We start from the raw sequence: 27,824 nt of genomic DNA on the forward strand, positions 1-27,824 counted from the left end.
TATTTACTATAAACTATTTTATTTTTCTAATAAAAACTCCTTACTCTATTGATTTCCAATGTGGAATTACTTCTTTAAGCCTGGATAGAACTTTATTTTTTATCCTCAGTCTCGTAGTCTCGTCGAGTTTATCTACAGAATCTAAATTTATGTTTTCTAAAAGAATAAATATAAATAATAATAATATAAATTTTATTAGTATTTTTTAAAACAAAATAAATCTTTCTACCTTTTTCGCATATTTTTAATTCAACTTTTTTGGCAACTTCATTAATGTATTTATTGTCTACCGGCAATTTTCTAGATTTTAAAGTATTTACCAAATCGATACTGTCAACGAGCAACTGCTTTGTGCTGTAACCTAAAATATAAAAATAAAAATGTGACTCGTTAAATTGGATTAAGTTACTTAATAATAGCTTTGTACAGGAAAGAAATAGGTGCAATTCTCTCGAGTGAAACGTCCATTTATTAAATCTTTCTTTCTAATATAAAGCCCTGTGCATTCAGTATTTGCCAAATGCCAAGCAAGCATTTGGCCAGTACCGAGTAGCATATACGATTTACGTGACTAATATTACGTATTTGTCATTTCCCACTCAATGTCAGACAGTGATATATGTTATCTTTTTCTATTAATATTTGGCATGTACAGCTATTTAAAATTTTATTAGATGCTTTATTTCATCAATAAATAATCATTACAGATATCTCAAGACTAGACTTATTGAATACTACCAGCGGGGAACACACAAAGTCTAGGTTCATGAGACCATACAAATGAGGAAGATGGCAATTGTGACATTGTTGTATTGAACAGGCTTATACCTTAAAACCTTGGCTATAGGCCATCTCATATATAAGCCACAAAAGCAAAAACTGTAAAGAAACATTGACATTTTCATGGATAAGCCACAACTTATAGAACCAAGGTACAACTCCAGCATAAAATACAATAGCAAAGAAACAGCATCGGAAATAACATCAGAAATCGGGAAGACACTGTCAAATCTAAGACACATCTTAATTTCTACATGCTCATCCACACATTTATTTTTTAAATAGAGACTTGGGACAAATTTCTCAACAGAAGTGCTTCTGTTCAGACATGAATCTGTTCTGTATTTATCACACAGTAAAGTTAATTATATATCACTGTCTTCTGCAATATCAAAGTAGGAAACCCCTCCACTTTCCACGTAAGGTTCTTCTGAATCAACACCCAATTCAATGCTCATGTTCTTCGTACATGCAATCGTCCTTAGTGCTGTTTGAAGCAATGGAAATGCAACATTTCTTGAAAGAGTGCCACACAATTTTTGCTTGTATTTTCATCCAAGTACTTATGACTTTATTATAACAGACTGAAGAGAGTGAGTTAAATTGATCTATTATGAATATTTGGTCTAATAGAATCATTAAAATCACATAATGAAATTAGCAACAAAGAATAAGATGCTGCAGCACTAGAGATCATTCATTAAGATGTTTTATGTCAAATTTAAGAAGCACCCTATTTTCAGAAATACTAAAACCTAAAAAATGTGCATCTTACATTTGTAAAATTCCTGGGATTGCTCATCTGGATGTGATTCTGAGTCCCTACAACGATAGGATGAGACCTTAAATACCTTGACTAGCTGGTCATCCAACCGTATAGTAAGAATATTACATCCTATTTTAAGTTATTTTCATAACTTTTTCCATGATACAATTCAAATTACTTTCCTCAGAAAGTAAACTTTTTAGAAAATTTAAGCACTTTTATCTCATCTGCCCATCCTCAGAAGTCAAAAGAAAATGATACGATCTCCTGATGATAGACTGAAAGTGTTTGAGTTTTCACGTGAAGAAAAACAGCTTAAATTAAACTTATACAGGTATACCTCACCTTACATCGGTAATTGGTTCCAGGAGAGATGACGTAAGTCGAATTTACTTGTCACTAGGCTAAACCACAAATTACCATTCCCAGTTCTGTATTTTATTTATAAATGCATATTTTAATAATATATGGTTAATAAGAATCTAAGCCTTCCATATCTGGTCTTGCATTTCATTTATCTAACACCATTCTCAAGATTAAGGATAGATAGATGACAGTAAGAATTTACAAGTTTACAAATTTTTCAAATTGCAGCCCAATAATAAGACAAAGTACTGTAGTAAGAGTGCATGAATATGGTATCAGACTACAACTCATAAAATCTTGGCTATAGATTGCAGCCTATAGCCAAGATTTTTGGATATTCACAGTTTTATCAATGATACGATTAAAATTACTTAAATAATCCAACAATTAATGAGTGCTTTTGCTTTTGTTATTCAATAGTTATATTGTAAAATTCATTGCATGTGGCCAATGTATACAAGGGTTACTAATCATAAATATCATAAGGAATTGATTGTGTGTGTGAAAGATACAGAGTTGGCAGATATTTCCGATCAGTAGTTGCCAAGAGTGTTTGAAAAGTAGCCAAAAAGTGCCAAATTCATGTCAAAAATAGCCAAAAATGTTGCCACTTTTTATTTTCAAAAGTCTAACTGATACAAGATTGTGTATTCTGATCATATTTTGTTTCTTTGTGATAAACTGGTAATAATATTAAAGCATTTGTAAAAATTGGCAAAAATGACTAACAAAATGGCTTGCAATTAACTCTACTACATAGAATGGTAAGATTTATGTAAATAATGTTATTCCTGATTCTGTTCCTTTCCCATAGAGTTTTATTACAGAGTTGTACCCTAAAACCTAGCCTGTACACAAGAGAATTTGCAAAAAAGTCAACATTCCTTTACAGCTTTCACTTTTGCAGCTTACACATGCAACATCCTGTAGCCAGTTTTAGTATATATTGTAAAGTTAAAAACAAATGATTTTATAAAGGGTGATTATCCATTTTTTCAAGTTGTGTGAAGCATGCTGATCCAAGAAAAGCAAATTGATGCTGTTTGTATGTGTTTGAGTGGATTAACATACACAAAAGTACCATCAAATCCTCCCGTTATCCTCCAAGAGATCATGACAAGTCATTTGGCAGATGGCATAGTCCTCTTTCTCTTCCTCCAGTTTATGCAATACCTGGGCACACTATGCTTCATGAGTTTGTAATGGAACATCTTCACACTATCAATGATGATGATGTACACTGTGTTAATGCAGTTTCTACATGTTGAACCATTTTGTGCAATATGATGGGTTTCCTGGAATATTATGCATCCTGTACATTACCTATTTGCCTGAGTTTGTTAACCAACAGTCTGATACTGCCCCAGGTGAAAGCAAGTTTCTGGAATTTCTGGATGAAGTTTGTCGGTACATGAAAGTACTGACAAACTCCACTCAGAAATTCAGGAAACTTGCACTTCAGCCAGATCCATGTACCGTTAATCCACTGAAACATGAACAAACCACAGTGATTCCCTCTCTTGGATCCGGTATATTTCACGCAACCTGCAAACAAATGATATTGTTACCATTTTCACAAAAATAGATTGAGACTTGTATATTTATTTACCTTTATTGTTTAATATATTTTTGACTGCATCAATCAATCTCTCAGGTAACTTCACACAATTTATTCTTCTAAGTCCTGGATGTTTTCTATGCTTGATGGTGTTAGAATTTAATTGTTCTTCAACTTCTGGAATGGTTAAAGCTGTAAATTTAGTTTTTGACGACATCTAGAAAATAAAAAATTAAAATGACTATAAATCCTTAAATTTTATACATTTTAATGGCTGATAAAATTGAGTAAATAAATAATTAACTACTACAATTAATTTTACATAAAATCAATTATAAACTTTGCATTTTTTCAACGTTTAGTTAATATTTGGGTGTTTCTGGAAATTTGTAGAGTTTGATGATGCACTTGTTACATTTGGGATATGTTACAATTGAAGAATCATACAAAGAGGGTCAGCCGGCCGATACGATTAAGGAGGAGTCATCTAGTGAACACACTGTTGCTGGTCCAAGTGTAGTGCCAAAATTTAGGGAGACTGTCAAGTATTTCCAAGTCATAAAGACCTTCCCGACAAGTTTCAGCATAAAAAAAATAGGCCGTACTGTACATGACATTGTTAATATCGAGTGGTGTTATAATCAATAGACAGAAAAGCAGCATGGAAAGAAACCAAGATGGACAAGTTTTTTTTAACAAATTGTGAAGTCATACAAAGTGCTAATGTGTAATTGTAATTTGCCTCATTTTATGCTTACAGTATGTATAGTTTTCATTAGTTTTGTCATACACATGTATGACAAAACTAATGAAATATACACATATGTTACAAACATAGGATAAAGAATAGAGATCTCAAGAGACTAAATAATTTCAAATACTGGCAATTCTTATATATAGGGGTTAAAAAATGAAACTTTTTTCAAATAACAAATATTTTCCTGGGTGAGTGAGAAATCTGTTGTTTGCGATATAATACATTCTTGGAACAACAGATAATTTTCGGCAGCCCGAGCAATCCGTTAAAACAAGATTCTTCTGTAGTAGTGGCTTGCCCCTGTACATCATACTTTTCTTTTAATCATACAGTCATGCCGGTCATCTATCTAACTCCTTTCAGAGGAAAATTTTTGAATTGAAATAACATGACTTCTGGCTTGCACCGAAAGTTCGTATATAGTTAATCTGGGTCTCCTGCCCCTAATCTTCCTGTCTTGGCTTTCATTTATCAGACTCTGTTCTCGAGATTAAGGAAAGACAGACAGTGAGAATTTATAGGTCTACAATCATTTCAAATTACAGCCCAATCGTGCTGTTGAATTGCTTAACCGCTTGAATTAGTTGCTGGATGATGAGGCATTAAAAGTGTAATTCTGTTAACAGCAGAATTATACTTTTAAGCTGTGTTCAGACAGGCATGTATAATGTAACTTAAGTGGTGTAATGTGACATTACATGCCAGAGAGACATTTCAGGAACAGCATCATCATTATGTTGGGATCGGTCCAAAGTCAATTTTGATAGAAGGAATCTTACATTCAGCCAATCAAAATCATCTCATCATTCTGTTCACAGAAACAACAGGAGAGAAAAAAATGAGGAAAGCATGTTGAAAGATGTAAACCTAATTATTAAAGAAGAAAAATATCCCATTTTATACAATCCTAAGAGAAAGGATTATAAAAATGTTGATATTTGATTGACTAACCATAATAGTAAATGTGCCCTTATGAACACTTGCACATAACGAAATGAGAAATACATCTTGACGCGATGACATAAGAAGTGCCTGTCTGAATGCAGCTTTACTGTCTCCATTGTTCAGCCATCATTTCAAACAGTTTATTAAAGAAATAACTCCATGACAGCTGAACAAGTTAGTTAAAGATGGCATTTATTTATTTAGTATATTATCTCCAGTAAGATCTAATAGCATTATGTTAACATAGTTTCATAATCTATCAATTCCATAATTCAATAAATAATCTGCTTTCTAGACTACAAAACAAGTATTAAAATATTTACATATTGATCAGTGATATATACTATCACCTGATTTCTTGTGTCTGTATCCATAACTAAGGATCAAGAATTAAAGTCAGAATTTAACCAATTACCATTCACTTTAGTACAAGAATACTTATTGGTTAACTTCTAACTCTTGGTTTGCATACAACTGTTAATCAGATAGAATCAACATGATTGTTTAAATTAAATAATACATACAAGGTCTTCCAAAAAGAATGCTACCATTTTAAATTATTGTAATTACGTTAATTATTATCCAAGAACATCGTAACATACATTAAAATATTGGAAAACTGTCCAAGTTTTACGCTTGCCTATTAAAATTTCTTGATGCATGTACCTCACGTCACATGGCACACATCTGACCAATACTCAAATTCTTACAGTACATCTGTTGTCACTTTTCCCACAGCGATTACAATTCTACAGCTCATGCAGATAACTCAAGTAGCACAACGATAAGTAATTCTAACTTTGCAAACTGCAGAATATCTACTCTTTTGCAGAGTCACCATCTTTGTTTATGATGCTTCCTAGAGATAGTAGATGACAAGACATTTAAAGGCAGATGGGTTGAAAGTAACACTATATATGTTATTTTCTTTTGTATATTCCACTTATATACATTCTGTTAGTTAAAATGAAACAAAATATACAGTAAATTATTTATATCAGATTCATTATACATGAATCCAAACTATAAAACTTCCTTCTTACATAAATCACTTGCCTATTGAAAAGAATAAACCAATAAAAATGCATTTATCATTTGAAAATCAAAATTTTATGGTACATTGAATAGAATATTTTTAGGGTTATACACTCAAACCTATTTTTGTATGGTGGATAGGGACATAAAAGAAAACGCATTAAAAAAAAAAAAACGCACAAAACTTCACAAGTAGCTATAAAATATAGTTTTCGCAACACAATTAAAAAGTAATTTTTTTTATGCGGTAAATAGGGACTGCATAAAAAAAGTCTCACATAGAAAATACACTCAAATCTGTTTTTGTGCGAATTTTTATTTGCTGTAGAATGGTAGGGGGTCCTTTTTACCAAAATATTTATGGGCCAGGGGTGGTAACAAAACACTTATTGGCTTAAACAAAGTCAATCAACATACAGAAGAGCAAATCAAAGCTAAGATTGCGAAAAACTCGAATATAACGTAAATTAATTGAATTTTTTGATTAATTACGCCTAAAGGCGAATCTTGCATCACAAATTAACGGCAAGTCACGTGACATATGCCTAAGGGCGTATACCAGCATGGAATGGGCTAAAACAAAACAAAGCATGAGACTAGTCGCCAACTATACCACACAAATAAAAAATTGCACAAAAACAGGTTTGAGTGTACATACTAATTGGGAAAGCACTACATAATGACATCTGTGATAACTTATTAATGTAAAAAATCATTTATTTGACTGATTTCTGGTTTTAAATACTGGAAATTCATTATATATTTCTGAAAATTTATCACAGTTTACCATCAAAAACACCATTACACTAAACCCCATTGTGTGCATTCTTCATATAAATTAGAAGTTAAATTCAAACATAATATTTAATTACTAGTACACAAATTAAATTTAAATCAAACATAATATTGTTTACATTTCCTACTTAAAGATCATCATCATTTAATTTTTTAACGTCATCGATTGTCATAGAAAAGGTCATTATGATTCATTTTGCAATATTTAACACCTCTCAGCCAAACTTTTCTATTTTAAGATCAGTGAACTGATGAGTTGGCATGAACAACATCATCTCACCTACATCGCTTGCCAAGTAACTTTTAAAATAATTCGCCATTAATCAATAAACAATAAAAAAAAGTAATTTTCTTAATATTATATGTCTAATATTTTAAATTTTGTTCCAAATTCTGAAGGATGATAACATCAAATTGTAAATTTAAATTATGAGTTAACAATTTTTAAAATAATATGAAATTTTTATACAATTTATCAAGACAATTTTAACTGGTCAATCAACCAGCTAAATATTTCCTCCAACCAGTTAAAACATATTGTTTTATTTTATTTACAAGTATTAATTTTTAAAGATAACTATACTATAGACTAGTGTGCGATAGCATGTTATAACACAAGTATTACTTTGTCATCATTAACTAAGGTTTGTAGGAATACTTGCAGTAGCACTGTAGAGTTACTTAACAAAAGACCACAGCTGTACACAAAGTGTTTAGCCAGTGGAAGAAGAGGAAGGGGAGAGGGAAAGAGAAGATAGAAAGAAGAGAAAGGAACATTCTGAGTGGCATATTAAAGGCTATTATGCCCTCTACGTTTAAAGTTGGCATGTAGTTTTTAAGTTGCGAGGCCATGGATCTAAAAGAAAACCCAAGTTGTAGCATACACCAATAAGTAGTGCAGCTACATATAAGCTATACAGAGTAAATTATAAGGCTTAAAACTAATACAGAAACTGAGCTAGCAGGCCTTATAATAAGCAGAATAGCTTAACTGAAACAACCTAGTATTGTAGACTGAATACCTAAAATTTTTTCCCAGGAAAACCACTGTACCTATATAAATAATTTTCAGTGCGTCTTAACTGTTCTACACAGTACAGTCCATAAATTTTAGAATTATAAAAGATCAAAAATATGAGACAGAGATAATATACGAAGGGTATTTTTTAAATACGGTCCATTTTTTGATAAGAAGAAAAATACTGTAAATATCATTAAAATATATTTTTTCTCATATTCTACATACTTTTATCTACTTTTCTACATAATTTCCATTTTTGTTCAAACATTTGTCATACTGCTCAAAAATTTTTAAAATTCCAACTTCAAAGAAATCTGCCACCTGCCACTGGAAGACATTAGGCCATGCCACTTGTCTTGTATGACATGGTGGAGTTTTCTCAAGGTCACACAATAAGCATCAGAATTGAATGTTGTACCTCTTGGCATAAAATCCACTAACAAAGTCCCTTTCCTGTCCCAAAAGACAGTTACTATGATCTTTCGTGCTGAAATTGAATAACAGATTGTATCTTACAGTCGGCGGGAGACTCAATTTTCTTAAACATTATAAACTTTTACTATATGGCTGCAAACGCCCATCTAAACACGCGCAAAGCATGCTGAAAGCAGATGCTCATGCACACTGCTGCAATCGCGCTTCATTCTTACTCTCATTCACAAATGGACCTTATTTAAAAAATAGCCCTCGTATATTTTTTTAATTCAAAGTATGTGTTGCATTGGCATGTGTACAAACATTTGCGTAATTGTGCAAGTCTTGGAAGGCTGCAGAAAATTCCTTTTTTTATTTTTTTCAATTGTTTTTAATATATTGCACACAGCTTTTTGAATGGCAAAACACCTGCAAGTTTGTATACTTTAAGCTTCAATTTTGACTTGGGAAAAGAAAATAGTCCAGAAGAAACAAATCTGGTGAGTGAGGTAGATGATAAAGTCTGTCAAAAGTTGATACTTGAAGCTTTGTGAGCAGTAACAGTGGCATGCTGTCATTGGAAGCGGTGGAAGCGCCACTTCCCTTGTATTTTCTAAAAAATAAATACACATTGTGCGATTATTTTCATATAATTAAAATTAATATTTTATTATAACTGCATTATGTATCTTATTACAAATTTCTATACTACATGTGAAAAAAACGATGAGATTGCTATTGTATATTCGAATATCGGTGGCGGAATGGAAGCGCTGTATTGTCAGCTTCCAAACAGCCAGATTATACTCATTGCACATGCGCTTTACAGAGCACCAACCTTACCCAGTTTAGCTGGTGGAAGCTACACACGTATAACACTTCCAATTCTATCTAGAACCAGTCCTAGGCTGTTAGCTGCCCTAGCCCAATTATGTGAATCATGAGTAGATTTATAACTTAACCCAACCAGTAAGAATTTACTGATGTTTTTATGATAGTTCTGTATAGTTGACAGGAGTTTAAAAAATCCATTAAAATTTTTGATATTTTTATTCTGCTCTCCCATCTTATATTACTTACGGATTTCAATGTTAAACCAGTGATATTACAATTTCGTATGTCCCCTCTATAAGGAATTGTAAAAAAGCATGTACAAATCTTGTACTATGTTAACAAATTAACTATTACTTTGGCAGCATCATTTACAACTAAGTTTAATGAAAGATGCATAAGGTACAAAAAAAGCTCTAGAATTTATTTTCCTTAAATTTACAATTTATGTATCCGTTGTCATAAAAATTTTCCACTTTTTCCCAAGACTACAAATATTCAAGTACAAAGTAACTGGTTTCAACTTATTTTTACTTAAGAAGTAGTTAAATAATTAAGAGATTAGGGAATTGGGGACATAAATAAAACCCTGCTGAAAGAGCCAGAATTTTACTTAAACAAAAGCTTAACTGAACCAATCTCTGGCTGAGTAGTGGGGACTGATTTCTTTGTAACATTAGATAATAGACAGAAATTTTTCCAGTTCAATGAGAGTGACCGAAAAGTTGTAAATTTTGGAGATTTCCGTGGACCCTGGTCCTAAAATGAATTAGTTAGAAAACAAATGACAGACAATCTATTAAGTTTAACATATTTAGATTTTTATAGCTATGGCGAGAAACGTTTAAAATGTACAACAACCCTGTTGCATCCTTTGAGGTATACGAGTGATGCGACAAAAGACGTTGACCAGTATCGGCACCCTCGGGATTTGGCAGCCTGCGTGCATGCACCTACCAGGACCGTTTCTGATTCCATCCATTAGTCACTCATAAGGAGCTATTTGACTAAGTGAATTGTTTTAAAATTTAAAAAGTAAAGAAGATTTTATGTTATTTTTAGGTACGTTTCTTTACAAAGCTATATTTAATTATAATTTTCTTTAAAAGTATATTAATATAATTGAAGAATATTTTGTACCAGGTACGAGTATGTACTGTACATCCACCACACATTTTATTTCACCAAGTAAGTTATTATTATTTTATTTATAATTTTAGCCCTTATATTGTGGCTAGCAATTCAGAATGTAATTGTGATATTAAAAATACATTTAGAGAAGTCTACGGTTTTTACTGGCTTATTGAACAAACAATACGAATGAAACCAAAATCATCACTGACGTGCAATCCCTATCATCAAATGTCACAGCACGCCACTCAGCAGTAATGATTTGTAATGATTTCATCAAAGAAATTTTCCTCTGCATCTGCCATCGCAACGATGTCTTGATAAGACATGACTTGATTTTCTCTGCTCAACATATGGAAAACATCCATAAAAAAGAGAGCAAATGCCATATATCTTTTGTAGATATATAGATAGCACCCTTGAAAAGCTAATTGTCTGTGCAAAATGTTGAGAGCTTTGCATATTCCTTTTGTACGACATTTAGGATTTCCATAGCAGAAAGATCTGCTTTAAAACAAAATTTAATTGCAATTCTTAGTTCCTGTTTTGAATCCACAACACAGCAGCAGAAACAAAGTTTACACTAGACTTAATAACTCACCAATTTCTGAGTATACACTAGCAACTCTGCAGGTGAACGGACAACAGTAGCTATTACTTAATTAACACATTACTCAGTATACCATTACACTATTGTTCTGGCAAAAAGTTGTCATAAAACTAATGGTCAGCATTTGTACTATGTCTGATCAAAACTTATCTAACCTGAATTCAGGAAAAACACCTAAGTATCTATTTGTTTCAAACACTGGTCCCCTTCTGAATTCACACACTTCTCCCAGTGATGTTCTCACTATGGAAACATTTTTCAACGTCATTTATCGAGATCTCCATCAGGCGCATCAAGTTAGTCTTGATCTTTGTGTCCCAGAACGTTGCTTTGAACTGATGTTCGACCTTCTTTGAAATGATGATACCACTCTTTAATTAATCTGCAAAGCACTCATAGCTTTATCAAAAGCTCTCTATTTTTTCAATTGTCCTGACTACACATCACCAAGTTTCTGACAAAGCTGAATACAGATTCTTCACTCAACATATTCCATCATTTTTGCTTAATACTAATGCAACAATAACAGTATACTATTGCAACACGACAACATAGTCTCCTCTCCAGCTCGCAAATACTTGCAAAAAAAATAAATAAATGAGATACTATAAATAAATAGCCTAAAATCGGATACTTTTCGATCTGACCTCGTATAACCTATAACATTCAAAAAATATAAAACTTAAGCCATTAACTTCTAAACTATAATTATAATCATACTTTCTTTTATCGCATGTTAAGAGCTTTTAATATTTAAAATCAAAGTTTTATCAGATTGTGATTTCATCTGCTATTAAAAGATGCAAGTTTAAAGGCAAGCATCTTAACAAATTATCATTCATATTGAACATTTTATTAAAAAAAAAAAAACTAAAAATATTTTTTATTTTAAATTTCTCATTTCTTTCCTAATAAATAAGATCAAATGGTGTTTAATTACTATCATCATCAGTAAGCTTTGTTCGTGGGATTAACTGAAGTTGCAATGATCTTTCTAGAGATGCGACACAACGTTTCTTATCAGGTATTGGGGTATTTACAGTCTACTTCTATGGGTTTTCTTGTTACCAAAACATGCTTATCATGATTAATGCTGATCTTAATGAAAAGTTTTTCTTTCTTTCAGTCTTGAAAATATTTGATTTTATATTTGGCTGTCTTCTAATTTTATAGCATTTACATCTCTTTAAAATTATCTATAACTGTTGCTTCCATCTTTAGGTAAGAGTAAGGGGTTGTCTGAAGGGAGCGGGAACCCCCCAAATTGTAGACCCTCTGTGCGATCAAATAATGTCTATTCGTCTACAGCCATATAAAAGTTTGAATTTAAAGCACAATTGTAATGAAAATTCATTCATTTTTACCCACATAAACCATGCAAGCATGTTGCAATTAATGGCAGCATTTATAATGTCTAATACAAAGTTTTCTTTAAAATAATGAATCATAAATCGCGATTTAAATAAGTATAAGTAAAATTGAATTAATTATGCTTACTCGAACCGAATTCTCTTGTACGAACATCGTGATTTTCTTGTTTAAAAGTGTTCTCAAATGATAACGCATCGATCTCATGGGCGCTGCCATCTTGTTTACATTTCTCCCTCTAGCGGTTAAAAAATAGAGAGCGTTCATATCGTCTGCTTTAAATTATAATTAAATTCCTAATCGCTATCGTCTATATTTAAAATTAAAATAATATTAATTTTATATAAATTAACGCCATTGTAAAAAAAGTCTTAAATTTTAAATCTGTTCTATAGGATATTAAATTAGACTTAGTTTAATATTACATATTTTTTACAATACAATTTAAAAAAAATTGCTCAAATATAATAAACGTTTTTTACATTAAATATTAACTTAAATAATAATTAATTATAATTAGACTTAATAAACGATTTTTAAAATATTTTATTCTTCACGTATGAATTACCATTTGCCGAATTTTCTAAATTAATTAACCAAAATAGGATATATTTATTGTAAATTAATATCATTCATCACCATAAATATTATTAATTTATTAATCTAATTTACAATAAACGTAAAAAAAATTAATAATTATTTACAACGTTTATTACGTAGCGCCATCTGTTATTTAAACTTCCAATTTTTCAAAAAAAAAAAAAAAAAACATAAACAAAAAAAGTTGTAAATACAATTAAACTTCAAAATTAAATTAAAACTATAAAAATTAAAATAAATTATTTTTTGCAAATTAATTTTACTAAAATAAATTAATTATTAACAACACAATTAACAATTAATTATTTTTAAATTAATAACGAGAATAATTATCATCTTTAGTATATATATAATTAAAAATATTGTGGAGAATTGCGAGCGCGGATAAAATATTCGAATTATTTAATATTTTAATGGCATTTTCACCGTGATAATTGCGTGAAATTGAGTTAATTTCAACGATTAAGAGAAATTTGCTTTTCATATCAAACAAGAAAATTATTGATTCTTTTCTAACAGCCGGGTCAATGCTCTACAATTGATCTTTCCTAGACATTAGCGGCTATGCCGGCTTCTAGAAGCTATTCCTGTTGATAAATTTCACTGCATTCACTTGCTAATATCCTAATTTTATACCCGTGAGTTGCTTAATTAATAATAAATGCTTAAAATATTCTCGGTTTGTATCTTATTTTAGAATCATCCCTCTGGAGATTTACCAAGAGAGATTGATTAAAATCTCTGTGTTATTTTAAATATTCATCTTAATTTTAAGTTAATTTTTTAAATTATATATATATATATATATATATATATATAAACGTATATATATTTTCCTCTACAGTCGGATGAAGGTTAACGATGCAGTTTTACCGAAAAATCTGGCCTGGGTTTAGCTGGCATCTAAGAGATAAAAGTAAGTGGAATCGCCCGTCTACAATTAAGTCGAAGCCTTGTAGGGTGAACGTCTCACCCTGTAAGCTGCCTCACCCCTGACGAGTCATAAAAAAAAAGATGGTGAGGGTAAAATAGACAATGGGAGGAGGGTAACGCCCAGATTCTGTCGCGTTTTATGATTGATGATGCGATTACCCCCTCGACTGATAAGTCGCTCCCTCTGGCGGAGAAATCCGAAAACAATTAGGGTGTGGTTTTAGAGATCGAACTATATGGCACCACCGAGTCTGAAATCGCCATTCTGTTCATAACACAACCAACCTTGGCCTATATACCTTTCACGCCATTCTCTTTAACGACGGATATCAACCTATTTAGAATTTCAGACTTGCCTATTTTAGTAATCTTTAGTATATTTTTTTCCGTTTATTAATTATAAATCACCGAAATTAAATAAACTATGCCCGGAGAAAGTCGCTCCTCCTCTTCCTCCTTCTCTTTCCGAGAAAAATTGCTTAAAAATATACCTTTTTTTTAAATAAATAAACGTATATAAATTAAAATATTTTGTACAATTTTAATGTCTATTCTATGCAGAATTTATTATTATTATTATTACTATTATTATTATTCGTTTAATTATTATTTAAGAGCCGGCGCCTGATGGATGCTTCACTGCATGTATAGGTATCTTGAGGAAAAGTGTCATTTACAGGGTGCACTGGCAAATTAATTTGGTGCATTTTTTAAATTGTATTTTAACCTATGAATGTTCTATAAACGTTTAATTTTCGTTTAGATCCTTGTTCTTTTTATTAATTTCTTAAAGTATAGACGATTTTTCATTTCCAAATTTTTTTCCCCCAGACAAAGCTATTAACAAATTCATAGTCGGAGGTAATGCACCATCGATTTACTTAACTGGGTCATAGAAGACCAACAGGACCAAATGTAGTCTCTCTTATGACCCAGTTTTCTTTCCAAATTTAGATCGAGGACGTACATAAGCAAGAGTTCAATGCACTATCCGACAGTTCGACTGTAATAAAATAAAAAAATAATCGTTTTTAAATTAATTCTACGTGCAGATGTCGTGATAAATGTAAATTACGTAAGAATATCGAAGGTTTAACGTGCAAAAATTACTAATTATCAACGTTTCTAAATGCGTAAACGTATCAACAAACGAAGGAAATGTCACGAAATATAAATAAATTTACTTATTTAAAAATTTGTTAAGTAAGAAAATTATACAAACACTTTTATTCTATAATTTTAAGGAAATTATTTTTATTTTTTCCTTTTAAACCACGCAGAAAATTTTTAAAAATATTATTTAAGATCATCGCTAAATAAATAAATTATATATAAATGTACAGAATCTTTAGTTTTATATAAGAGAAGAATTAATTTTCAATTTAAAAATGAAAAAGGAAAAAGACATAAATTAATTATATTTTATCTTCTTATCACTTTAATTATTTGAAAGTTGGATTTTATTTTATATAAAATATATATTATAATTTAATTAAATTTATGAAAATAAAATTCCGAAATTCTCTAGGAAAATTTTATTTTATTTATTCAATTATTATTATATTTCCATCGATTTTTATGAAAGTTTAAAGAAGAAAAAGGAAGAAAATTTTCAAATTTGTTTGACTGGATGCGGAAACAGGAGTAAAATAAAGAGAGTGGGAAGGAATCTTCTTCCTCTCGTCCCTTAGCAACCGGATGTGGTTGCTAGGTTACACAAAGTTACGTAAATCTTATATAAAAACATCATAGTGTACTCAGACAGGAAAATCCGATCATTCCTGTAATCCAATTTGCACTCTGTATTATAATTAAAATAATAATTATTAAACATAAGGTTGCTGATCGAAAATTCAATTTGAAATTTATAATTAAATATTTTTAAAAAAATATTCTAAGCAGATGTTACTCGAGGAAATCAGAATTTTTTTATTTAATTCCCAGAATATTTAACCTCCCCCAAAAAATACGTTTTTAAATAAAATATATTGGTTAAAACGGTGATAAAAATTCATTTATCCTTGGCCCAATTGATTCTATGTTTGGTAATAGTACATCACTTTATCACCAGACGGAGCACGGTGATTAAAATCGGATTATTAATTTATACCTTTGTTTACTTCAATTCGTGAGATGATAATATTTTTGTTTTATTAAATATGGCCGCTCTATTGTCGTAATTTAGAAGGGAAAGTATTACTTTCCTTCTATCACGTGATTTATTCTCACACAAGACGGAATAACACGTGTGTCTCGAAAGGGGAGATGGGGCAGAGATGAGGTCTGCGAACTTGGATCATTGCCAAGGAACTACATCCGGGATCGATACACTAGCGTCTGGAGTGAACGGCCAGGATAATTTGGCGGGAAATTACAAGAATATTTTCTAAAAATAATGCAAAATTAATTTAATACAATTTTTTTTTTTTTTTTGAAAAATCCTCGCATTTCTTCCTCATCTCCCCTTTTCTTATCCCCATCTCTAAAGCTACTTATAAATTATTAAAAATTGCTGTCTTATTAAATATCAATTAATTCGTCCGAAGTTTTATTAATTTAATTAATTTATGCCTAAATTTTCATTAAAATATTAATATTTTAGGCGCAAAGATGGATTTTACATCGCGGTGCTTCACTGCATCGCTCTCTAGTACTGCAGGGAAGATAGTTGTACAGGAGTCGCGTAACGTATTAATATTTAAAGTTTTTTTTCGTTTTTTTTAGTAAAAAATGGGGCGCAAAACTCGATGGTTATTAAAAATAAAGAAAGTTCTGCATAGTTTTTGTGTATTTATCATGAAGAATTTGCTTAAATATTTTATTCTATCGCTGATTATTTGCAAAATCGTGCTAGTCTGAATGGGAGGAGGAAGATGCAAATTTTTTTGTATTTATTATTTCTTAATGTATTATTGCATCCTGCAATCGTGAAGCGAGGAATGTTAGAGTATGTTTGAGAGGAGAAATGGTGGACGGGAGTGTGCTCAATGCAAGTTCAGTGTACCGGAATGTTGAGGGAGAAGATCGATACAAAGTGCGTCGACCTCATTGCAGTATACGAAGACACAGACGTTGTTTGTACAGACTTACTGAATTTATTTCGACTTGTGTCAACATAAAAGTTTATTGCATAACACCAGGATATAATCTAGAAATTTATAAAACAAAAATTTAATGGTTAAAATGCCAAATTTACGTAATATAATGCCAATTTTGCTCATAAAAGCTCAGACTGGTTGATGCTCCCGAACGCAATTACGCACCGAATAAATAATTAATACGCAATTAAGAGATGAGATAATTATATAAATATGTTTCTCAAAATTGTTGTGCATGAATAGAGTCGATGTTAATAATTAAACGATTATGTTTAATCTGTGAAAATTAAAGCAAGGAATTTGTTCAAATGGGATTAGGAAGAATTTCATTATTTTGGAATTTTTAATGTTTCTATTTCCTTTTTTTTCCTGCCTTCTCTTAATCAGATATCATTGTTTGTCGATAGAGGGCAGTGGTATGGCAGAGGTGAGTGAACTTTAGGTCCTCGCACTCTTGCACTTGACCAATCAATGTTGCTTCTCCCGCATCCAGGATCCGTGCATCACGTGTTTTCGGAGGCGGATTCTGCCTCGTTTAAATCAATTCTAGCTGCATCCAATTGCGCTTGCGCCCTTGCTAACTCTACTAAATACAGTATGGGGTTGGTTTATAATCTGTAGTATCCCAGGAAGAAAATAATATTATTATTAAAACAACATGGCGCCGTCCAAAATAGTAGCTTTCTAGCATCCTTCCACGTCTATCCCAGTTCAATTGTGTTAGATTCTGAAGGAGGAGAGATGAGATGAAAGTTACAGGTCCGGGCAGTGATGGCGTAGTTCGCTATTCCGCCAACAGATGTCGCTTAGGAGCGATGACCCCGAAAGATGCCTTCCACCCGTCCGAACTTGCTGCTCTTTGCTAAGAATCGATGGGACCCGGGACCAGGACCGGTCGATGACATTGTATTGATCCCATTTTCATTCGGGAGCCAACATCTTTCGGGTGTAATGTTCTCTGCCTCTCGCTCTTTCTGTTTTCTATGCCAAAATCTCGTCGTCCTCCTCCGCTTCTGATCACGCTCTACTACTAAAATAACGACAGTAAGAGGCCCTTCTAAAGGTAGAAGGCGTATAAAAGGGTATTAAAAAAAATGGAGATTCTTACATATAAAAACCTACCTGTTCACTTACATTTAGAGTAAATCAAGAAGATTTTTTTAATTTTCTTATCAAATCAGTTATCTAGAACTCAGATGCTTCTCGAATCTCGAGATCTCCATCTGCTCCTGAAAATCGATTAAAAAGCATTCATCTGCTTTTATCGATCGGCTAAATGTTATTTCCTCGCCACTGATTTTGGCACCACATTCAAGCGAAAGGTTCGAAATCTGCAATGTAACGTCTCAGAAAATTCGAATTATATCTTCGCTGTACCGTATACAAATTAAATTTATAACTTTATAACGAAATAATTAATCGAGTATGTGAAAAAAAAATGCATTCCTTCGCACGTTAAACCGTTAAATTCCTTCCTTTACTATGCTCAAACAGCATTAAAATCGTATATGCTGTAGCATTTAGAATTATCCCCTTCGCTATACATTAAAATAATAAATTTACAGTGCTATGCTTGGTCAAAATTCCAGTTTTATTATTTGAAACACGTCTTCACTCGCTGTATAACAGAGGAAGGAGTAAAATCTAACCTTTCCTACTGTATCACTGATCAAAATCGTGCTCTCTGTACAGTATAAATCCGTAAAATCTCATTAATATTGCAGGTAAAGTGTTTAAAAACATACCTACTTTAACAGCATGGCACGGTGATGAAATTGTTTCTTTTGTCTACTGTAAATAGCATTAAAATCTTACTTTTATTATTCTTTAAAATTATCCTTAAAGCTACAGCATTTAAACGGTAACTTTTTAACATTATAATTTATTAAAATTGTAGTAGGAGGAGTTAAAATGTGTAAAAAATCCGACAGTATCATTACGTTTTATCTGAGTTATTTTTTTCTAATTAAATTTTAAAGTGGAAGTATCAAAATTTAAGACGTTTGAAGATTGTTAAAGGATAGCCTTAAAAAATTAAATTTATAAACGTCAATCGTATCGTACGTGTGGGAAAAACTGAATGCAAAAAATAGCCGTTATCCGTTCACAAGAGATCAACAATGGAGTAAAGAGCAATAGGGTTGAAAGGATTGAATAATGAATGGATAGTATGAATGGAGAGAAAGGAGGAGTGCGCGTTTTTTAAAGTCTAAGGTCTCAACAGAGACTAGACTGTCTAGATATGGTTTACTATAGGTTTACATAATAAAAAAGCAGGAAAAAAAAAAAAGCATATTCTTCTTAGGAAACGATGTTACAGATGGCTGTCTACAAACTTATGATTTTCTTATTTAATTTAAATTAATTAATGCTTAATTATTAATTATTTTAATACTCCTTTTTCTTCTCCAAACTTTGACCTCTATCATTAAACTGTTTCTTGGCTTTTGTTCATCCTGAAATCTCCATCTTTCTCACTCTTAGATGCTGTTCTCTCTTTGTCTTTCATCTTTAATCCTGCTGACGTGATGAACCCATCCGCATTTTAGTTGTTTAGTGAATTTATGTTTTGAATCTTGCTCTTCTCGTGATAACATTTCCTATTAAATATAAGCATGAAGAAAATCATTCTTTGTTTGGTAAAGACTAATAACATACTGAACAAATTAGTAAATCACTTATCATATACTCATTTAATATCCAAAATGTCTTCTTTACTTAAGTTATTTTTCTATAAGTTTATGTTTCTCATCACCGGATGATATATTCATCTATTTTCTATATTATGAAAAGAGATTTCTTCCATTTGAATTCTGAATGATTTTATGGAAAATACCTGTCGTGAAAGACTATTTAAAAGTCTTCTACGTCTTAAAATTCGTTATAATCGCGAAAGAAATCTCTTAAATTTGGTTTATAGTACCAAAACTTAGCAAATATAACATATAGATTTGTGAATTTTATTCATTTCATTACTTATTTTGCTGTATGAATATGCTAAATCGTGCTTCTTTGTGTACTTGAGAACTGTTTAATGAGCTTAGAATTCTATTTATTATAACTTAAAATTTGTAAATTTAAACAAGAAAAACTGATCATCTTTAACTCTTCATCTTCTTTTTTCATATGGAAGTAATCGAAGAAGAAAAATTGTGTTTAATTGTTTGTAAAATGTGTCAAGACAGTTCACCTCCTGCTGCTAATTCTTAGATTTTTCATTATTTTTTAAAAATATTAATTATCATTTCTGGTTCATGAATTTCGTGATTTTCATTAAAGCGAACTTACAAATTTTGTGATGATGTTCCTTCATATAAATTTCCATAAAAACTTTCACAAATATTAATCATTTCTAACTATTTTTAAGCACAATTATTCTCTTTTTAAATGGGATATCCATGAAAGAAATGCAGAATTCTCTTCCATAAAATGATGATGTTATTTCATATAAATTGATGATGCTCTATCGAAGGTTTCACAAATATTATCAATAATTATCTTCCTTCTGTTTGTTTTGATGCGCAATTAATGTATTGTAAATGGAAAATCCAAGAAAGAAATGCCAAACAATTTATGAGAAATCGCAGGCATTCCTTAATGACATGCTGTTTTCTATGGTTTCGTGTATCATTCTAATGTCGAAATTTATGATGTCCTTCCTTCTTTCCTAGCAATTATTATTTCTATAAATTCTACTTTGACCTTTTGATTCATAATTCTATATCAGCATCTTTTTTCTCCTTCTCTCCTTTTTCTCTTCTTCCTCCTCTTTTTCTTTCTCTTCCTCTTCCTCCTCCTCCTCCTCCTTCTTTCATTATAATCTTCTAATTTTCATAAGTTTGCATTTTGTTGTTGGTTGGAAATTGTCTCCAAAATCTCTTTGGCTGCTTTTATTATATGCAAATAGCTGTTTATTAATAATAAAGCGTGTTAATTTAATTAATAATTTTCGAAGTAACGTGTAAATTAACGGAAATTAATTCTCTGTCAGCTTATTTTTAATATCAATTGTTTCAGATGTTTAATAATCTAATATGTTTCATAAAAATAAAAATGTATATTTCTCTAATTGTTTAATTTTAGATGAAACAGATGATAAAAATTTTTAAAAAACTGTTCAATTTCGAACAATTCCACAAACGAATTGTTCGTTTCTTTAGTAAACAATTTGTTCATTTTTTTTTAAAATTCATCTGTTCAATTAAAGAATTTAATACTTTTAAAGAATTATTTTAAATTAACAATACTTCAAAATTGTTAAAGATAATTTTAAAATAATTGTTCAATTTTTTTTAAATAAATAATTTATTCATTTCCTTATTTAAATGCTCAATTCTAGATGCAACAGCTGATCAATGAATGGCTTATAAGAGTATTTTTTACTTAAAAAATTGTTCAATTGTTAAATAAATAATTATTTTAAAAAAAAATACACTCAATTCTACACGCAACAGCTAAACAATTAAAGAAACTGAACATTTGAACAGTTTTCTTACTTAAAATAATGCTTAAGAACTGTTCATGGTGCAACAGTCGATTAATTAAGGCAATTGAACAGTACTTTAATTTTAAAAAAATCTGTTCAATTATTTAATTTCTTTAAAGAATGTTCAATTTTAGACGTAGCAACACTTTAAAAAAGAAATTAAATTATTAAGCTATAAAGCAGAGTTATATTTATATACATCATTGCTGATGTGACAGTTCAAGGATATTTTTAAACGTTGACCTAAGGCAAAAATGAATTAATGCAGTAATCTAATGTTCAAGATTAAATTATAGATTGTTTCTTTATTTTTTTAAATGCAGAATTCACCTTAAAAAAGGTTAATTAAACGACCAAAGTTTAAGATTCTGATGCGGGATCGTAGTTTGTTCCGGTTGGATAACGTCATCTTTAAACCTGCAAAATTCCGTTTTTGCTAATAAATTAATAAATTAGAGGCATTAAAATTAGTTCTGGAGTTTCTCTACTGATCGATTTTAATAGTAATATTGTTATTTTATTGTTATATAATATAGGAAATCGTTATAAAAATGACGTGACGAGTGTAGAATTTAAGTAGAACAAATAGTTGATATCACGCAAACGAACGAAAGAAAAAAAAATGTATAATTTATGTTATTGCATAACTCATAGAATTAGCTAATTTTTAATTGCTTTTCTAAGTTATAAACGTAAATTTTTGCTTAAATTTAGTGCAAATTCGTCTGCAATTTATATTAGAAAACGGCGATCGGATGTAAGAGTTTGAACAATTTTAAATTGATGCATCTTCGTAAAATTAAATTAAAAATTTTTTTAAAAATTCAGCAACGAGTTGCGTAACTTTTCCGGCAAAAAGCTTAATTTTCAGGGTAGAGATGAGTTTTATAAAAAATTATAAATGCTAATAAAGTCGTCATTAAGCCCAACCTCACTCTTGACCCCCTCTATTTCTCCACTCCCTCCACCGCTAGCCACCAAAATTTTATAGCAGGGATGTCCCTAATACGCAAACCTCTCTGTAAAATTTCAAAAATTTTCGACAGAAGATATAGGAGTTATTAAGCTTGAAAGTGGGTAAACAAAATTGTGCCCTCCACACAAACACACTCACACACACACACCGTCACGCACTCCCACACACATACACACACACACACACACACACACACCAGCATCCAGACCTACAGAAACCCCTAAATTTTTTTGCATTTCTGGAAATTTCGAGGTCCCCTCCGAGCCCAAAAATGTAAAAATTTTGGGAGGGATGTCATTTTATTACCAATGGATACATTTTCCCTCTGTTATATACAACAGAGAGTTAAAAATGCAACATTAAATATTGAAAACGTCACACAAGGAAAGAATTTCGTGTTCTTTTATAAAATATTACAGAAAACTTTCCAATTGTAATAAGATCGAATTTCCTGCTAATTTTCTCGTTGTTTGGTTAAAATGGCAAGAAATTTTTTATTCAATTAAACAATTTTAAAAATAAAATAAAATAAATTATTATTTATAAAATAATTATTTGATTATTATGGAAAATAAATTTTAAAAAAACGTGTTTATCTCACGATGAAACTTGCAACATCTACAGCATCAGTATTAAAAAATTGAAGAAAGAAAAACAAAACAAAAAAAAAAGATAAATTGTTATAAAAATTTTAAAATTTAAATAAATTACGATGAAAATTTCACTTTGAGATAATTATTTTTAAAATGAAATTAATTTTTCTATAGCGTAAACAAAATTTCTAATTATAAATCGCTTATTAACTCACATAAATACGTTGTTTATGGAGCTAATAAAGAAGAATGCCTTCTCTTCGCTGGTGGCGTAACCAATTTTGAAGTGTATGTGAATCCACAATAACCCTACATACAATTTTTATTATTTAGGTTATTGAATCTACAACTTGACGTCACTAATAGCCCTTTATAAACATGTCACTCACCCTTAAGCGAGTGCCAAGAAGAAAGTGTCCAAATTAATGATTTGTGTGTCAAAAGAGGAATACGAAACCGAAAATATTCTCTAGAGAAAGAGAAAAATTCCATTTTGTAACGATAAAAATTGAATTATCGTCGTTCTGTAAAGCGTTATAATTTTTTAGATATTTCCTTCCTCCTCTTCCCTCTCCATCCTCCTCCTCCTCCTCCTCCTCTTCTCTCTCTCTCTCTCTCTCTCTGGTGTAGAAAAGTACAAAATAAAATCATTTAGGGGATGAAACTTGGATATAAATCGATGCTAAAATGAATCAAATTCACAAAATATGCAAAATTTATTCCATTTATAATCATTATTTTTTAACCGCAAACATAAATTCTATAGAGAAATTGCCGGAAATTTTTACTACCGACGGATAATGCATTTACTTGTATAAGAATGCACGCTTCTGAATGATTATATTAATCAATAAGTGGCAATTTTCTGTAGCGAAGTGAAAATTAAATTAGCGTAAGGATGGATCTTCGTCATCTCCAAAAAAAAATAAATAAATAAATTATCAAAGTTTAACCTCCCAAAAAAGATAGGGAGAAAAATATGGCCACAGCATCCATGTTTATCCGGAACTTTAGCATCATTGAAAACTGGAAAAATCATAAATGAAAATCTTTTAACAAAGACAGCATTGCAGGACTGTCTTTAATAACCGTAACATTCATTCTACAACCTCCGGTTGCTATGGTAACCATCTCATCCGTTCATCGTCCTTTGCAGTTGTGAGGTCGTCTACCTTTGCGATCGATACATTACGGAAGACGTTCCTTTCGGATTGGATGACGAGCTTTCCACTTTTCCGGACAGAATACATCACGCATCACATATTTATATAAACCCCGAAATATTATCTAAGGACGGAATCACGAGACGGCCTCGTTCACTTCTACCAAACTCGACTGAATCCAGAAAAAAAAAACAAATAATAAAAAAAATAAACAGATTGATAAACGCTATTGGATGTTATTGAACAGTGTTTATAAGAAACAGCTGCATGAAGATAAATGATGAAAAACAAGAACGAAGAAAAGAAAAACTGAACAAATTTAAATGATTTTAGCAGTTTTATGAAGCCGATAAACTGTAATTGGACAGTTAAAACGCATTTCAATTGTTGAAAATGAGTAGTAAAAATACCCACTCTGAAATTGAACAATTTCGTGAAATTAACGAATTAATGAAATCGAACGGTTTAAAAATTTAATTTTAATTGTTGAAACTGAACACAAAAAAACAGGTGAAATCGAGCAATTTTATGCAACAGACAGAGTGAAATCGAGCAATTATATGCAGCAGACAGAGTGAAATCGAGCAATTTTATGCAGCAGACAGAGTGAAATCGAGCGCTTTAAAACTGAAAATTAAAATAAAATAAAATCCGAAACAAATTTCTTTCAATTGTTGAAATTGCGGACTAAAAAAAAAAAAACAACCGGAATTAAGAATTTTTACAACAAAGAAAAATAAAAATTAAGCAGTTCAAAAATTAAAATAAAAAAAAGTAAATAAAATTTAAAACAACTGTTTTTTTTTTTTTGGTTTTTTTTTTTGAATTGTTAAAACTGATAAGCTTTAATAATAAATGCAACAGCTGCAATCCAATGATTTTTATATTACAAAATAAAAATTAAAAAAAAATGATTAAATAACAATTTACATTGACAAGAAAATCGTTTGTAAATATATAAAAATTAAGTAAATAAATATTAAAATTAAATGATTTATTAAGAAATAAATTCGTATAAAATTAAACAATATAAGATTTAAAAATAATAATATCGGTGAAATTGAGAAACAGAAAATGAAGCCGGGATTGAGCAATTTTATGAAACAGATGTACAGAAATTAAATTATCTTAAATGTAAGAAAAGAAAAAAATATAATAAAAAAAATTCTCGAAACAGCTTGTATGTTTTTTCTTTTTCTTTTTAAGAATTTACCTCATTACAAAATCGAAAATTTTAGTAAACAACAGTTGAATTTTTTAAAATATTTTATAAAATATAGATCGAATTTTTTATTTTATGGTAATTTTATATAAAATTGAGTGCTGAAATTATTAATAAACAAAGTTCTTGGTGTTTCTTATTTATTGATGTTGTGTATATACGTGTGTACGTGTGTGTAAAGTGTATATACTTGTGTCTATAAGTCTGTATACTGTGTATGAGTATGGGTACGTGTATAGTTGTTTATATTTGTGTGGCTATGCGTATACTTGTGTATATATGTACTTGTGTAGGTGTATACAAGAAAATGCAAAAGTAAGGTTTACAGTTGTGAAATAGAAATACAGTACAGATGTTTAGTGTAGAGTTCATTATTACTATTTTCTTATCTTTTGTTGTTTTGTATCCCTTGTATGTTTTTATGCATAAGAATGAATGTTTTTTCTTCTACGTTTTTTTCCATAATAAAAACTGTATACCGACTTTTGCACCCCTCCGCATTATTCTCTGGGCCAGGAGAGAATTTGGGGCCCGTAGTGATTCCTATCCTCATAAATTAATGTTATTTTTACTAACAAAAAGTATAAAATACTTAAAGACGCTTTTTATTAATAAATATATATTCTACGTATTTCGTTTGTTGGAAATAATATGGGGCCCCGTACAAGGTCTCGACGGCTCTTTGTTTTTTGTGTATGTAAGTAGCATACTGTATTTTGTTTGTATTAATATATTTATGTAAAATGTATGTATTTTGTTTTAAATAATCAATTTCAAACCCCCTAAAAATGAGAAGAAAATCGTATTAAATTTAAGTTGAATCTGATTAAGACTAGTGGCCCTAAACTATAATATATAAGAGACTCTTCCTCCTCTACTAAATAATAATAAATTTAAAAGTGTGAGGCCATAATATATAAAAGACCTTTGTTCCCTACCAAATAACAACGAATTTAAAAACATGAGGCCCTAAACTGTGAGCTGCAACATGTAAGAGACCCTTTTACTCTATCAAACTAAAAGCATTGTCTTAAACTGTAAGCTAAAACGTATAAGAGGTCCTTTGCTCTATTAAACTAAAAGCACGAGGCCCTAAACTGTGAATAACGAAAGGCTCTAAACCGCAAGACGTTTAACTTCCGTATAGACTAAACCAGACCCCGAATATTACAGAAACCAAATTTAATATTATCAAAATACTTAAATGAACACATTTAAATTCGCAACAGATCGATTACAATAATTATTATTATTAAAATCGTGCCCTTTTCACGAAACTGAGACGTTCGGATGAACAGCTGCATCACCAGGAATCAAACAGTTTGAGTAAACAAATGCTTACAGAACAGGAATTGAGCATTATTTAAATCGAAACAGCTGCAACGTTTATATGAAATCGAACGACTTTTCATACGAATAATTTCATTTAGAGTTTGATGACGTCGAGTCGAGTTTAATGAAACTAAACTACACCCTTGGCGAAGTTTTGCTCCTTCCCTCTGGCTCTGTACACTCATTAATATTTAATATGTAATCGTAATTAAAAATTACAAAAATATCCATTAAAAAATCTTTTGTAAATTTAGGTGTGTTCGAGAAGATTTTAGAAATTAGGACGTTCTGTTTTACGTGACACCTGCACACATTGTCCCCGATTATATAATATCTACTCTGTACACACACACACACACACATATATATATATGTGTGTACAGGGTCTATTCAGATGTGGTTTTTTGCGAGGCTCCACTTTCAAATTTCTAAGAATATTTTGGGGCCCCACTAATGACTTTTTTCGAGGCCCCACCAGCCAGCCTTTGTGTGTACGTTTGTACTGTACGTGTGTGTGTGGAGTTTACCTTAAAATTTAATTTGTGTTTCGTATAATTATTGATCACTCGAAGCAATATAACTCCGGTAGCTTAATGATCGGTTTTCATGTTTGGACGCCTGCCAAAATTTTCTCTGTGACATCTTTTCTGCCCCCTCGTCAATGCCGTGTTGTTAGTTAAAGGGATGCCAGAGGAAGAAATTGGTAAACAAACCACTGCATAGATCAGAATTATATAGACTTTCCTACAATACAGCAGTTTCTTTAACGCTGTCGTAGTTATTCTATAAAAGAGAAGAACATACAAACCAGACGTACTCTCCATTAAAAGATGCTAAAAATATGATCGATAAGAAAGATATCATTCCTCTCATTAACCTAATTCTAGTGTGGCATTTCCGAATATCCTTGAATCAATCAGGATAAGGACACATCCTGTTATCCTCATATATATATATATATTATATAGAGAAAGTCTTATTTTAATACATAATATAAGAAAATTAATTAATTTGTTTTTAAATAATAATAATAATAATAATAAT

The 27,824-nt window shown here is 30.7% G+C and overlaps 1 protein-coding gene across 1 annotated transcript in view; it reads right to left on the bottom strand.

Moving 5' to 3' along the window:
• LOC136983761 (ribosome assembly protein METTL17, mitochondrial) overlaps positions 1–12,590 on the bottom strand; it is a 32,659-nt gene extending 20,069 nt beyond the window's left edge. Inside the window, exons 1-4 of the mRNA XM_067280609.1 lie at positions 12,507–12,590; positions 3,522–3,687; positions 230–361; positions 45–156 (exon numbers count right to left, since the gene is read on the bottom strand). Coding sequence (XP_067136710.1) covers positions 45–156; positions 230–361; positions 3,522–3,687; positions 12,507–12,584 — 488 coding nt within the window. The 5' untranslated portion in view covers positions 12,585–12,590. The remainder of the gene's footprint in view (positions 1–44; positions 157–229; positions 362–3,521; positions 3,688–12,506) is intronic.
• Between the last annotated feature and the right edge of the window lie 15,234 nt (positions 12,591–27,824).

The sequence above is a fragment of the Centruroides vittatus genome, unplaced genomic scaffold, assembly GCF_030686945.1.
Source record: "Centruroides vittatus isolate TY-2023 unplaced genomic scaffold, ASM3068694v2 contig_120, whole genome shotgun sequence".
NCBI lineage: Eukaryota > Metazoa > Arthropoda > Arachnida > Scorpiones > Buthidae > Centruroides > Centruroides vittatus.